The sequence below is a fragment of the Pholcus phalangioides genome, unplaced genomic scaffold, assembly GCF_987345545.1.
Source record: "Pholcus phalangioides strain wild (caught in Gottingen) unplaced genomic scaffold, Ppha-v1.0 ptg000004l_1, whole genome shotgun sequence".
Lineage (NCBI taxonomy): Eukaryota > Metazoa > Arthropoda > Arachnida > Araneae > Pholcidae > Pholcus > Pholcus phalangioides.
The window spans coordinates 44391158-44406984 of NW_028301597.1; the positions used below are offsets into that span (position 1 = coordinate 44391158).

General features: G+C 35.7%; 1 protein-coding gene across 1 annotated transcript; it reads left to right on the plus strand.

Moving 5' to 3' along the window:
• Positions 1 to 1120: 1120 nt before the first annotated feature.
• LOC149087652 (F-box/LRR-repeat protein 6-like) lies at positions 1121 to 8609 on the plus strand. Its single transcript, XM_089231852.1, has 2 exons — positions 1121 to 1211; positions 6933 to 8609. The coding sequence occupies exon 2, from the start codon at positions 6977 to 6979 to the stop codon at positions 8171 to 8173; it is 1197 nt and encodes a 398-aa protein (XP_089087978.1). The 5' UTR covers positions 1121 to 1211; positions 6933 to 6976; the 3' UTR covers positions 8174 to 8609.
• Positions 8610 to 15827: the final 7218 nt, after the last annotated feature.

Below are 15827 nucleotides of genomic sequence, written 5' to 3' on the forward strand. Positions count from 1 at the left end.
GTAGCCCAACCCACTGAGCTATAAAAACTTTCCTCATAGCTAAGGTGACCACACGTCCCGTATTTCTGTGATAGTCCCGGTATTTTTGTTTGTTTTTCTGGTCGTCCCGAATTTTTTGGCAAAAATGTCCCGGTTTCCCCCCGTTTTTTACATGAAGCCTACTTGAATTTTTATTCTTCATTGAAGTCAAAGATCGAAATTATTTTTCAACTCATAAATTATGTTGATATTTACAACTATAAATAAGAATATTAATCTCCCACTATTGCCTTGGTGAACGTTTTCTTTTCCCCCATGCAAGTCTAGGGTGACCATATTTCCTCCAGAGAAATACGGGAAATTGGGATTCCAAATACGGGACATCGCCAATTATCGCGAAAAATGACGCCAAATCCGAACAAAGTTGCCAAATATTGTTGAAATTACGGAAAAATCACAATGGCGGGAAATGAAGCATTACTACAAATTGCAGTGGATTAAAATGAATTCCACAAAAAACAAAACGTTCTCCAAGACAAATGTGGGAGATTAATATTCTCATTTATAGTTGTAATTATCACAATATAATTTATGAGTTGAAAAATAATTTCAATCTTTGACTTCAATAAAGAATAACTCTAGTTGACTTCGTGTAAAATACGGGAAAAACCGGGACACTTTTTCCAAAAAGTCGGGACGGCCAAAAATACAGAAAATACCGGGACTGTCGCGGGAAATACGGGACGTATGGTCACCCTATGCAAGTCATTTTAATCCACTGCAATTTTCATTAATGCTCCATTTCCCCCTTTTATATTTTTTCCGTAATATTAGCATTATTTGGCAACTTTATTCAGTTTTGGCATCATTTTTAGCGATAATTGGCAATGTGTATTCGGAGCCCTCATTTATTGTGTATTTCTTTCGGGGAAATATGGTCAGCCTGCTTATAGCTCAGTGGCCCAACCAGATTCGATTTCCAGGAAATACGAGCTTGTCCCGGAAGGGATGAATGATATGGTCTTGATATTACAGTAATATCTAAACTATCCACAAGGAAAACAAGTCCTCGCTAGACAATAACCTGGATAATAAAGATTGAAGCGAGTGTCTTAATAGAAGGATACCGCGTTGAACAAAATTTTAGTAAAGATAGGAAACTCTTCGTAGTCGGACACGGTGGTATAGCGGTCGTCTTCGAAAAGAGAAACTTACTCCACAACCATATTTTGGTGAGTCTATTTCACCTGTTTCTTTGAATGCTTCCTTGAGTTTCAAAGAAGTCTCAATCGAAATTCAGAAACGAAAGTGTATCGAAACACAGTACAAGTTTCATTATTGTTTGTTACATTGTTGAGTGTCCCATTTAGCAAGGGCGTAGCCAGGGGGGGGGGGGTCTGGTCCCCCCCCGAAATGTGAGAAAATGACCGAAAAAAGGGGAAAAAATGGCCAAATCTATTGTTCTGTCACTTTGGTCCCCCCCCCCGAACGAAATTTCTGGCTACGCCCCTGCCATTTAGGGCAGGATTTTTGGTGGGCTTCTAGGGGGAAACTTAAGAAACCCCCCCCCCCCTATTAAATTTCGATTGCATAAATTTTTTAAAGCCCTTTCCCCCTTCGTAGAGGTCCTCAGGTATGGGTATTATTATTTTTTTTTCTCTCATGAGATTATCAACTTCGTCGTTCAATGAAATACAGTTGAATCCCGTTTTAACGAATACCGTTATAGCGAAAATCTCGTTTTATAAATATCGAAAACTTTTCTAATCCCCCCAAATAAGTTTACATAGGAACAATAATGCTAGGTAACCTGGAATTCCTTTATAACGGAATTTCGTTTTTAACGAAGCGATCCCTCCGGTCTCGACGTTCGTTATAACGAGATTCGACTGTATTGACAATGTGTACTTTAAAAAATGACCGGAGGAAAACAGTTTCTATCTTGTGAGGTGAATGTATGAAAGTTCAGTTAATCAGTTAATGAAAATATCAGTTACATATGAAACTGATCCTAATAATTATTTTCCATTCTTAAGAATATAAAGTGGTAGCCTATGGGAGAAAAGAAACAGTATTTCTCAACACGAAGAGAATATGCCACCGCGTGGCCAAGCCGTAGTTTTAGGGGCCCAAGAGTGTGGAAATCAAACAGAAGGGAATGGAAAGTAGCTGAGGTCAGTGCCGTCTTAACGCATGGGCCCTCCCGGGCACGGCCCGGGGGCCTCAGGAGAAGAGGGGCCTCACAAAAATGAGATTCGGTTGAAATTTTCTAGAATTTACGAGGTAGGGCCTCATTAAAACCAATTGGCACGGGGGCCCATGATGCTCTTAAGACGGCCCTAGCTGAGGTAGCCACGAGCATGAAGGGGTGGGCTGTCAAGGTTCCAGCTCTGGGGCCCTGGATGATTTTCATTTTGTTTGTTTTTCACGCTATAAATTTATCATAAGGGAACCTGTGAAATTCTGGTTGGGACCCCGTAAAATATCCCAGCCTAGGGTCCCTGCTTCAGGATGTGGGGGGCCATGGCCACGAGCTGGCATCAAAAATAAAGTTGTGAACAGGGAATTTAAGTTAACTATGGAGGGAAAATGTGAAAAAAATATATATATATATATATAAATCAGGGGGTTCTCTAGCCCCTTGTTTATTAAATTTCTTTTTCACCAATTTACTCAAACAAGATGTGTTCTGATTAGGGGCCGTTCAAGTATTACGTCATCATCGATGTGTGGGGGGGGGGGGGTCCCGATTTGCTGACTTTTGATGACAGGTGGGAGGGGGTGGGAATAATGCTTACGTCATCGACCACCCTTTATGAAAGTATGAGGTAGTATTCAGAGGGGAAGAGCTGATGACGAAATTTTGCTGACAAGGGGGGGGGGGTCAAAAATAGCTAAATATTTGCGCACGTAATACTTGAATGGCCTCTTAAAAAATGGCCATCGCGTCTAGTTTTTATATTTCAGAATTTACATATTTAGGCTTAAGGCAAAGCGCAAATTGAGACGCGTGCAGCGTTCGCGACACGACGCAAGGCAGCGCTGGGCTTTGCGGCCAACGGAAATCAAAAGGACAGCGCAAATTGAGACACGAGGTGACACTACGCGTTTCCGCGCGCACTCGTTGGCGCTGCTGTTGAGCCGCAGAATTTCATGTCGCACGCGTGCACGCGATTCTTTGTATTCGGTAGGGGTTTTTTAAAAATGAAACGTAGAGAGAGTAATTTTGATGGAGTTCGCATTCTCTTATGAAATATTGTTTCATACGTATCAATATGTTATTTATATAAACACGGTATTATCACAATTATTTCTGTAATTAATTCCTGAATTATTTTACTTCTTTCTGAATTTTTATTAAACATTGCTCTTTCAATTCATTATGGGTTTCATTAATTTCTGAATTCATTATGGGTTTCATTAATTTCTGAATTTTCATTGATACACCGAATTTTCAGTAATTGTGTGATTGTTTAAAAAAATTCTGAATTTTGATTAATTTTTATCCATCCAGAATTTTCATTAATTTTTTGAGAAAAAAAATCCACTTATATATTTTTATAATCAGCCTATGAAATACTTTTCATTAAATTTCTGAATTTGGCTCTAATTCTGAATATTCATAAATTATGATATTTCATCGATCGATGGAGTAATTATTTTTCATCAAATCTGAAATTTAATTATTAATTTCACGAATTCTGGTGTTTCATTATTCATTAAACGAGTTTTCAGTTTTGGAATTATTTATTAATTATTTTTATTTGTGTTATCAGTCTTTTCAGTTGTTTTGACCTTTCACAAATTCCAATTTTTCGTTCATTATGCGATTATTTTCCATTAATTTCGGAATTTTCATTCATTCAAAGTTTTATTAATTATATAATGATGTATAATAATCTTTATTTAATTTTATTGTGTGATTGATTCTAAATTTTCATTAAATTTGATCCATTCTATATAAATTTGAGTTACTTTTTACTCCTCTTCAATATCCGTTAATTTATGTAACCCTTTAGTTTTCTCTAATTACGGAATAATTTTACTTTACTTCTGAATTTCCATTAATTATGGTATTTCATCAATCAAGGAATAATTTATCAAAAAAAAAATCTGAATTTTTTTTAATAATATTTAAAATATTCACTAATTTCTCGAATTGTCATCAATCCTGATTTTTTATAATTTCTTTGTGTTCATGATTTTATAAACAGTATTTTAATAGATATTTTTCAGCATTCCCGTACTTTATATTTCAATTAACGTTATGTCTTCATTTTAATGCCAACTTTTTTTAATGACCAATATGTAATATCTAGGCTCCGGGAGCCTCCCAAATGTCAAGGTTCCGGGGGTCCAAGTGTGAAATGGTAGTAAATAATCGTTTCTATTTTTTGCAAAACTTGGAAATGGCAACTCTGGTATTATCTCTCTCTCTAATTGCAACCGGATTTTTTTTTCGCGGGGGGGGGGGGGGGGGTTGTTTTAATTCAAACAAATGTGCATAAAATTTTATATAAGAAAGGGTTTTTTCTTTTTAAAGAATCGCAAAGAGTAAAATTACCGACACCTTATCCGCATGTGGTTGAGAAAGTCCAGCTGGTGAAAATTTCAATGGAAAAATAAAACTTTTTGTATTCATTTAATTGATTTACATGAAAAAAAAAACAAAAACGATTTCATGTTATGAAACTTTTGTATGTAGATATCGTGTGCTTTACCCCCCCCCCCCCCCCGCATTGTAGAAGCAAGAATGTATTATATCGTTGGCAATGAGAGAATTTGGGAAATGATGTTTGGAGAGAGAGAGAATGTTTACCCATGTTACTTTATGGAAGTTATCTTCTTGAAATGTTTTATAACGTGTTTCAATAGGGATGCATATTCGTGTTTCAGGAAAAAGTGAAAATTTGCTTATTCGTTCTTCTAGCATAAGGGGGACAACATGTGAATTTTTGTTTTTAGATTATGTACCTATTACCTACTTATGTGTGAAATGAGGGATTTTATTTATTTTTTCGAACCGAGCACAACTCCAGTCTATCGTCATGAGCAATTTACTACCGATTGGGTTGTGCCGGAAGTGTCAATATATGTACCTAAGTCTGAGTGCGTATATATAGTGTAGTGTGGGAATTTTTGGCGGGGCGATCAATATTAAAGATTCTGAGTGAAGTGTGATGTTTAAATATATGTAGGCCTACCGTTGTAAAGGCCTGTTTATCTTTGTGGCGAAACTTTTAACGGAGAGATCGGTTCGCATTTGCGCCTCAAAGTTGGAAACCACAGAAAACCAACTTCAGCAGACCACCACTGTGGCTGCAGTGTTGTTTGAACTCAATCCTCGCGATGCGAGTCTGTCACTCTGATCACTCGCCGACTACAGCGGCGAGATTTTATGAACTAGTAACTTTTCGCCGAAAACAAAACAAGAATGCTGTAAATTCGGTAATAAATTGCAAACAGTTGCGATAGAACTCAGTTTCAGAGGCACCGACACGAAGAAAACATTGAGGGGGGCTGAAAGTTGCGAGTCATCTCGTATATTCGTGATTCAAGCCTGTACACAGAAGGTAGAGGGGTGCGTTGCATTGTTTATTTACTAATTATTGGGGTGGGGGCAGAAATAAAATAGCCTCAGCCCCAGGTTTTAGCGACTACGCTGCTATGAGTTGAGATAATATCTTCTAGCGTTACTATAATATGGTTGTACTTAATCGGAGATGCGAGATTCAAAAAAAAAATTACAACACATGTTGACTGATTTTATTCATGAAAATTGAATTATATATATATTTTTTTTAAATTTATTTATTCTCACAACCGACAGTTCACATATCTTTTGGCTTTCGCTCTCAGAAATGTAGAATGTTAAATTTTCGTTTTAGAAGTTTTTCGAATTGCGATCGTACTTGTTTTTCATAGAAAATAATGTTATTAGCACCTAAAATTCATCGCGGTTTCTTTACGTTCGTGCCTCGCGTTATTATCGTGCTGTGCTTGGATTTGATAATGTCATGACTGAGGTCTCATGACTGGAGAAACGTCAAAAAATGTAATCAAGTGCCAAGTTCCATACTATGTCCCTCCCGCTGGAATCAGTAAGAACTATCTATCTGTTGAATCTTTTTTTTTCCATACTTCAAAAAAAAAAAGTTAAAAAATAGAACCAAAATTAAATATTACTATAGATGAAAAGGGAATTAAATAATAAGTAAAAGTTTATAGAAATCAGTTAATGGGCATTTAATGTAATTAAATTTCCCTGAGGGTACGGGATACGAAAAGGGTCAATAACCACTATATAGCCTAAACACATGCACAAAACTTATACACTATCCATCTCTGGACTGGGGATTTTTGGATCACACATTGATAGTGCTCGCATTTACCAACACCAGCCAGGGCCGTCTTAAGAGCATCATGGGCCCGCAGGCCAAGTGGTTTTTCTGAGGCCCTACCAGGTGAATTCTAGAAAATTTCAACCGAATCTCATTTTTGTGAGGCCCCTGGGTCGTGCCCGGGTGGGCCCATGCGTTAAGACGGCACTGACACCAGCTTGCAGCTTCAGTAGACTACTATATATAAATCTAGTTTAGGCATCAGCCGAGAGCAAAGGTTATTACTGGAAAAGTTCCAAAGTTTTACCCAGACTTGAGTGAAGACTGTTTTGCCCTTATTCCTTGCCTCTAGGCTAGAACTGGGAAGTGAGGGCAACTTGCCTGGGTAGCAAATTTTAGGAAAGAACAAAAATACCGTTATAAAATCATTGAATTTTTTATTGGTAGGGGGTGGTTAAATCATGTTTGCCTACCCTCACGGAAGTCCTAGTTACGGTCCTGCCGTGCCTTACCAACACCAGCTATAATAGACATCTATAGCTGGTATGGGCCTTACCCGCAACATATTTACTTGATATGATATAACTTTGCCTTTTTTTTCCTGTTTATTAGGGAGGATTCCGGTAGAAGTAGAATTCTAATCAAGGCAAAAGACCATGAATTTTATCAACGACTTGCCTCCAGACCTGCTAATCTGCATCTTCGATTTCTACATCAAATCCGAGGGATATCAAAGTTTCTTGAGGAACATTCCACTGGTTTGCAAGAAATGGAACGATCTTTATTCAACTCCTGTCTTGTGGAGAGATGTGAATTCAGATTGTCAGTGGTGGAGTTTTAATCAATTAAACAAGTTGGGTGAAAGGGGATTTCTGGCGCACGCCCGAACTCTGATATTGAAAGACATGCTGTTTTCACGCGACGAAAGTAAGATCACCAAATTGATTGGTTACTGTCACAACCTGACTAAACTGAAGATATCGCGCTGTTTCCTTTCGAGGGTTTCGTTGGAACTTTTGGCAGAAAAGTGGTCAAATATCGAATGCTTGAATTTACATCATCCTGATCACTTGATGCCCGAAGATTTGATTTCTCTGTTAGCTCGAGGACGGAACTTGAAGCGATTGAGTCTGAAGCTTGAACGTGGCATCATATATGAAGAGTTGGTTTCGACAATTGCTAATCATTGCCACTCATTAGAAGAACTGGTGTTGCTTAGTTTTCAAAATACTCTTTCAGTTGACGAACTTGTCACGGGGTGCCCAAAACTACGATTGTTGCATATGATAGGTTATACCGTGGTTCCATCGGCAAGCCGAGATCACAACGGGTTTGAAAATATGGTGTCGTTTCGTGCTTCTCGCGTCAATTTCGGTGGAATGGACTTGTACTCGATTCTAAAGAGTTCAAAGGACCTAGAGATATTACGTATTGAAGATTGCCGCAACGTTATTTTGAGCAACATATCACTTATTCCATCGGACAAAGTGAAATCTCTTTACTTGACTTCTACTCTAGGATACTGGAATTGTTGTTCGAAGTTCCTGGAAGAAGCCGTGGTCAAATGGAATACCACGCTGACAACTCTACGCCTTCAAGGAATGCGCCGTGTCTTAACTGAGATATTGGAATTGTATTTGCATCTGAATCCAGATCCAAAGCTCGAAATTTTGGATTTCAAGTTCTCTGAATTTGTGAACAGACAAGTTTTGATAAAAGTGATGTCGGCTGCTAAAAATCTAAATTTCGTGCATGCCTATTGTAATGAGCCTGTTCTTCTGGAGAGTCGTGAGGCCGTAGAAATGTTTTTGTGCATGACGGATGAGGTAACGGATACACCTTTGCAGAACTAAAACATGCGGTATAATTCACCATTTTCATCCACTAAATCGGTGGAGTCTATTGAGAAGTTACGAGAAGAAAGTGATTTTCATATAAGAATTGACATTCTACTTAAAAATAATTATACAAGAGTAATTTTATTTTCACAACCAAAGCAAGTTGTCTCAGATATTGGATTGTAATTTTCCTTTTGAACTTTGGCAGTTATCGATGCTATTTTTTTTTTTGAATGCATATATTGCCTTTTGATACTACTATGAAAATATATATATATTATATAATTTTCCATCTTCTTATTTGTAGTTGTTTTCAATAAAAATATGTTATTAACTATTGTATATCACCAAATTTTGTAGTACCATATGCAGAAGTGTAAAACTCAAAGTGTAAATTCTCAAACCAGAAGTGTTTGATTTGGTATATGATTAAAGGATAAATTTAACAGTGAGAGTGTACTTAATTTATTTCGAACAGTGTGTCAGTTTGGTAAACTTTTCCATTTTGGTAAGTTGCAATCTTAGTAACCGAATAATTTTCAAAAATCTAGTGAATGTTCTAACCGAACCACGATGAAGAATCATTAGCTATGCAGAATTTGAAATAAAATTAAACCAAGAACTTGTAATAAAGCGAAATTACACATGCTTTATGTGAATGTCGCCAACATAGAAGAAAACAAGAAAAAGAAAAATACAACAATGCTTTAATGCTTCCAAAAAAAAAAAGTCATACAGAAGAAATAGTGCAATACATATAAAAGAAATAATTCTGTAGCATAGTAAAATGTTACAAAATTTAATTTACATTATAATACTGATGATTTGCTTTTATCTGATTATTTAGCAGAATCAGAGATTTCAGAGAATATAAAAAAATTATGAGTCTATAGAATTTTAATTGTGCCATGGTTCCTATGTGTTACTTATAAGAGTCATTCTTTAAGAGATATTTTATTCAAATTGTGCTTCAAAGCTACCTGTTACTGAAATTTATTCCCCGTGGTGGAATCTTTCCCGTGGTTTTCAAATAGACCAATGCAAAACAAAATTTCTCAAAAACATTAATCAAGGACGATTTCTAAAATTTTTGTTTTTCACTGGTACTGCATTGTGGTTCATTATTTTGAATGGAAAAATGTTTATTTTTTATTGTCTGTTATTTAAAATCCCTGAATATGTTGAAAACTGCATTCCATTGTGACAGACCCATTTAAACTGTACTGTTATGCCTGACGGAATGAATTTCTAGAGCCAGGATTCCTAAATGTTCACGATCGAGGAACCTACAATAAATGGTCATACTTCCAACATAATGTCCCAAGGGATATTTTCTTTACCCCATGGAAGAACCTCCTTATGAAGGTGGGTTAAGCTGAAAAAATTTAGCAGGACACCCCCCCCCCCCCCCGGAATCAAAAAGATTATAAGGAATCAAGGGAATTGAATTTTCAATGTGAAATACAGTAGTTGACATAAAGCAGGGATTTTAAATTTTTTTGTAGTAGTAGCAACTTCACTGAGTATCTAAAAAGCCTCTTTGGCTTAGCTATGTCATAATTTTACCAACATGATGCTCATGAAAAATTAAGCACTTGAGTAGTTTTTGAAAATTTGGAATCTCCTTACACCTTCCTGAAGATGCCTCCTCAAAGAGACAACCCTCACAGTTTGACCACCTCTGAAAAACAGAGCATAAAGAAACACAATGAGAGACAGAGAAATGATACGAGGAGCATAATATTTTTCATCTAGCATTTTTTTCCATAATTTTTGTCCCTAAAAGATTGCTGCACTCAGTATGGGTGGAATTCTTGAGATAGCAATCCTCTATGCCAGGGGTTCCCTAACTGTGTGCCGCTAACCTTTGCCAGGGGTGCTGCAGTGTGGTGGTCCTGACAAAGATTTTTCGAAGAGACTGTTAAACTGCTCTGGGGAGCCCCGAATAACCATTGATTAAGGGGAAGGGGGTGCTGTTGGGTGGAAAAAGTTTGAGAACCCCACTCTATGCTAAAGTTTCAAATTCACAAGCTCCAGAACATCCTTTAGTACAAAAGGCCTATGTGTACAGATGTATGTTACCGAACAGCATTCTAAAAAGCCAATTTTCATTACTTTGTACAAAAATTCAAATTGAACAGAAAGTAGTAATCGTCTCTCATTTTTCACTATAATAAAGGTATCACCATTTAAAATACATGGCACCAAATTTCAAAATTTCTTTTCTAGGTCATTTCAACATGATAAAAATACCCAGCGAGAAATTCTTAGGAAAAAAAAATAAGTCCTACATTCATGACATTGATTTCTCACATAAAAAATAAACATAAGAAAAACTACAAAACAGCATCACCAAAAAAAAAATTGAGTGCTCCTTCACCTAAAAGATCATATTGAGAGATACTTTACTACGCAATATGCTATACAAATCTATCACAGTAAATGGTACTCTTCAAGTAACTGGAAACCTGTATAAAATCATGACAGAGTGATAAGACTCAGTTCATCTGTTGGTGTTACATTCCTTGCAATAAATGAATTTTTGAGACAATGAAATTTTTAATGCTGCTTATTCATTTAGTAAATATTGAAAGCTTCGAGCCTGTTTTTCTCCAAGATTTTATAAAAATAATACAATTACCACACAGAAAAAACAAGAAATACAAACAAACAACAATTATTCAAACACAGATGATACATAAGTAGAGTGAATACATTAAAAAAACAAGCATACACATGCGAGAGGCTCCTGGTTAAATTTGCATGCTGATAGGGTTACCAGACATCCATGAACAATATTTACCACCATCAAACCAGAAGATGACTCCTACTCTGTTCCCAAAGAAGATATAAAGCGGTTAAGAAGTCTGCAGTCTTTACTGTACTAGTCAATGTCGATTATTAGAATCACGGACAATGTTATCATTTGGGTATTGTTATCACTTTTGCAAAGAACAGAACAAATCAATATCATTAAACATGGGAAAAATTTGTTTACATTTATCAGAACTTTGGTTTATGTTATCAAATTATTTTCATTGAGTTTTTTTTCTTTTTTTTTTTGCACATTTTGAAGCTAAATTTAAACCAGTTTCATTTTTCCCTCATAGAAGTTATCATTATCAATCTGTAAGGTTATGTAGCTGTAGTGCCAGACATGGCCTAGGCTCTGTTCCATGAAGGATATAAGTGCATTACCCCATCGGTTATGTAGCTGGTCAAAAGGCTCTCTTGTATACAAAAATTTATGTACTTGGTTTGTAATGTCCTAATTGTAACGACAGACTCGCGAGGACCCTCACAGTGGTGGTAAGCTAAAGTTGGTTTCCCGTGGTTCCCTACTTTGAAGCATGAATGTGAGCCGGATTTCCTTGTTAAAAATATTCACCAAAAAAGAGTAACAGGGCTACAACAGTACAAATCTTCAATTATAACACTTCACTCATAGTTTGAAAAATAGATGGCAGCACTAGGAGCATTGATCAATCAATATTAACATAAACAAGCAATTGATTGATTTTTCAGCCAGGAAGAAGAGACCTTGAGTGTTTCTTTTTACGGGATCCTATAATGCTGTTGAGATGTTTCAGCATAATCATTCCCCCCCCTCCCCCCCCCCCCCTCCAGTGTTAGACATTAGCTGTTGCTAAACAAAAGTCCGGAAACCTAAACCGGGGAAATTTCAAAAGCATACGAGGATGCTTAAAATGACATGTAAACGAGAACATGTCGTCATAAATAAAGATGTCTGGTAACCCTGCCCCCCATTGTGAAACCACTTGCCTCTGTTTACAAAAGGTGCTGCTATACTCGCAAAGACTTGCAACAGTTTTCCAAAATGGAATTGCTATCATGGCGCCACATGAATATAACACAAATAGACAAATATTCATGTTTTATGTGAAATTTTTTGTTTTTGATTAGTAAAATAAAGGAAGAATCTCCCTTCTGGAAATAGGGACAAAAGTAATCATTAAAATGTATGGGGGGGGGGGGGCACTTGAAATTTCTCCAAAATTGTGAATATCTGGTAATCCTATGACCATGCAGAGCTTTAGCTCGGATGCAATGTTGAATCTCCGAAACACTGACCAAATGAATTTCAGAGATACATGTACAAAATAACAGCACGATTCAATGAAAACTAATTTACGAATAACATACAATGAAAACTAATTTACGAATAACATACAATGAAAACTAATTTACGAATAACATACAATGAAAACTAATTTACGAATAACATGTATTACCTCCACTTGCTAAAATAAAGACAGTTAATGACGATTTAAAAAAATATATAGAACAAAAATTCTATGGACATAAAGAACAGGAATGTGTAATATTTAAACTCTCACGATATTATATATATGAAGAATATATATATTATATACACCCCCATATCTGCAAAATGATATTCCTTCGGTAACATTTAGCTATGTTGATATTTAAAAAAATTCACAAACATATGTTTACAAATAATATGACATCAACAAATTAAACTATTCTACAGATTTTTAAATAACAAAATTTTATACAAATTCAATTTATATTTTGCTCAATATAGTACATACCAATTTCGATAAACAACTTAAAGACAATGTACAAATAAATAAATGATAGAACCTCAATTAACTAGGGCGAGCCAGGTACATAGTCACCTCAGGTACCAAGACCCTCAGTCTATAGAACGTGATTCCCTGAAAATTTATAACTCAACAGATCATAGGTGAACACATTTTGTCTCATGGTAGCTTTTCTCAGAACATATCCAGATCTTAATTCAGCATGCCATTTCTAAAATTTTCAAAGCAACCATATTAACAATTCTCCACCATATAGTTTTCACTGAAGATTATCACTTTCCAAAGATAGCAGCTTGTCAGGCACATTGCTGTCTCAATGGAACAAAAAAAAATTGGCCTTTTTTTGTTAAAGTCCATTTTCTTTTCCAAACTTTTTTTTGAGTTGATTTTAATTCAAAATTTTTCATTTATTCTTTGTGTCGTTTCCAATTTCGGAACATTGCTATTCCAAACATCATATTCCATTTCGACTCTCTTGATTGAACCTCATCCTACAGTCATAAATTGCTTCCAATTCTCTTCCATTAGCTATCTCCCCACTAGTGTGTCTTCTTTCAACAGCTTTCAATCTTTTTTTTTTATCGTTGAACTCTATGGTATGCCTCGAATGGCATGCTTTTTTTCAGTCTACACCTATATGGCAAAACCGTTCAATTCAGGTGCAACTTCCATAGTAGGTACAATTTCCACATTTTAATGTAAAAAAATGGGAGGGAAAATTATGCGATAAAAGATGGTAAATATAGACGAAATCGTTCAAAATTGCCCAACTTTGAAAGAAAGTAAAAATTAAACCAAGTTGTTCGTTAACTTTACCCGAATATAGTCAAGTCAAAGAAATTAAGACAGCTGTATCCTTCTGTTTTGTTCTCACTTGCTAAGTTGTAATCTCATACATATTTGAATTTTTTTTTTCATTCAGAATTATAGTCGGCACAATGTTATTTTTCTCAAGTGTTTATTTATACACCAGGGCACTGAATTCATAATAACTGGAGGGAAAAACTTGGAGTTTTAAAATAAAATTATTTTTCACAATAATAAAAAGTAGCAGAGTATGTTGGCCTTAATATAATGCTCTCTCACAAGCCTGAAATCAGACACGAGCATCGAGTACTCTGGGTACTTCAGGAAGCACTACGGTGCTCACGAGCAACAAGTTGAATATGCCTTCTATAGGTATAATTGTTTAACAATTTTACACAATTACTATAAAAATAAATTCCACGTTTGGCAATATCCTACGGAAAGGGGGGGGGGATTAAAAGAAGCCAATTTTTGGGGACCTCTAAAATTAAAGCAAAGCGCATGTGCTCCGTTTGGCCGTGCAAAAAACAGACACTGTTGAAGGGGGTGTTGCATCTGGTAAGGGTAATCCTACAATAGTTTATTAAGAATTCATCTACCTCCACAAAATGTTTTCTTAGAAAAAGGAAGAATCAAGTATTTCAACAGCACCATGGGCTACTAGGAAAAGTGACACTCCAAGGGCGCACCAACTATACATACTTTAAAAAAAAATCATAGCATTAGATTTCATTATCATAAACAGCCCTGCAACACTTCTAAGGTCCCCATGCCATATATGGATTGACCTATGCATTGAGGTGAACCTGCAAGGAGTTCCTGAGTTATAATTACACAGCAGTCCTCCGTAACATGAGTTCCTCACCAAAATATGAAGGGGGGAAAAAACGATGCATTTTAATATGAAATTGGACTGAAAAAAAATATTTTTCTAGATATTCTTTTAATTTTTTAATTACAGCTACCATCAATGTAAATTTCCATCAATAAGACCTTAATAAAATGTCAAAATTAGGTTTGGGTGACTTAAAAAACTACCACACTGGTCCACAAAATCCACACCTGGTGAAGCAGAAGGAAGAGGAATGCCTAAAAAAATGGCTGCTTTTCAACAAGTACAAGTCATGCTGGAGCGATTACGTCACATATGCCAGTGAAAATTGCACTATCGCAGAAAAAATGCACCAGTGTAGACATAACCATTTGTTGCTTGAACTCAGCTCGCTATAACAGTGAATAAGATATGCCTACAGCTAACCATAATCTGGTCATATGCCTCAGTTGATAGAGGTTCTACTTTTGAAAGCATATGTCACAAAAAAAGCTTATTCACAATATAAGTAAAATAAATAAAAGGATGTATGAAAGCATCTAAGGCTGTTTGAGCCACACTGTTTTATTGGTTTTTCTTTCCCAGCATCTTGCTTGTTCAAGTGACAACATAATTACACAGTCCAAGAAACTTTCATTCAATTAACAACGGCCGCAAAAGTTATTTAAAAAATTATCTGGGTCTAAAACACTTTGGCATATGGATGGACTGCTAAAAGAGAATTCTTCGGATGGACGAAAGAAATTTTCATAGACTTTCTATGGCATGGCAAAATAATGATAAAAATAACAGAACAATGAAACAGCTATTAAAATTATAAAAAAAAAAGTTTAACAAACTAAAATAACAGGCTGTTCACTATCTATAACAGAATTCTTCAGGACACTGGAAGATTTTTAAAAATACAGTAAAATCCAATATATACTAAGGGGGAACTGGCTACCTTAAACAAGAACAATGATAGAAAGCAAATGACATGCAAAAGCATGAAAGTGACACGTGAATGAGATTTATGGTCCTGGATATTGGCACGAGTTTAGAAATGGTTGGCCACCACCAATTAAGCTTATGTCCACCTTATACATTTCATAATTTTATCAAAAAACATTTGTAAAAGTGAGGGGTTATAAAACTGTGACCAATAATTAAAAGACGATTTCACATGGCTAACATATCGCTATGAAGGAGTTATCATTAAAAGTAGAATGTATTAACTCTATGAAAAGTGCATCAGGACCAGAAAGTAATAAACATTATTGTATAGGCAATCATCATTATAGAGGGCATCATTATCTAGGATTTTTGCTATAATTGTTATTATTAGTATGATTGTACACCCAAATGTTTTGAAGCCCTCCTGGCCAATTGGCCAGCCCATTAAGATACAATGGTAACCCATTTGAAATTCAGTGCTGTAAGAAAATTAAAAAAAAGTGAAAATAAA

What these genes read in the sequence shown, in the direction of transcription:
- LOC149087652 (XM_089231852.1), top strand. Translation starts at nt 6,977, where the DNA reads ATGAATTTTATCAACGACTTGCCTCCAGACCTGCTAATCTGCATCTTC.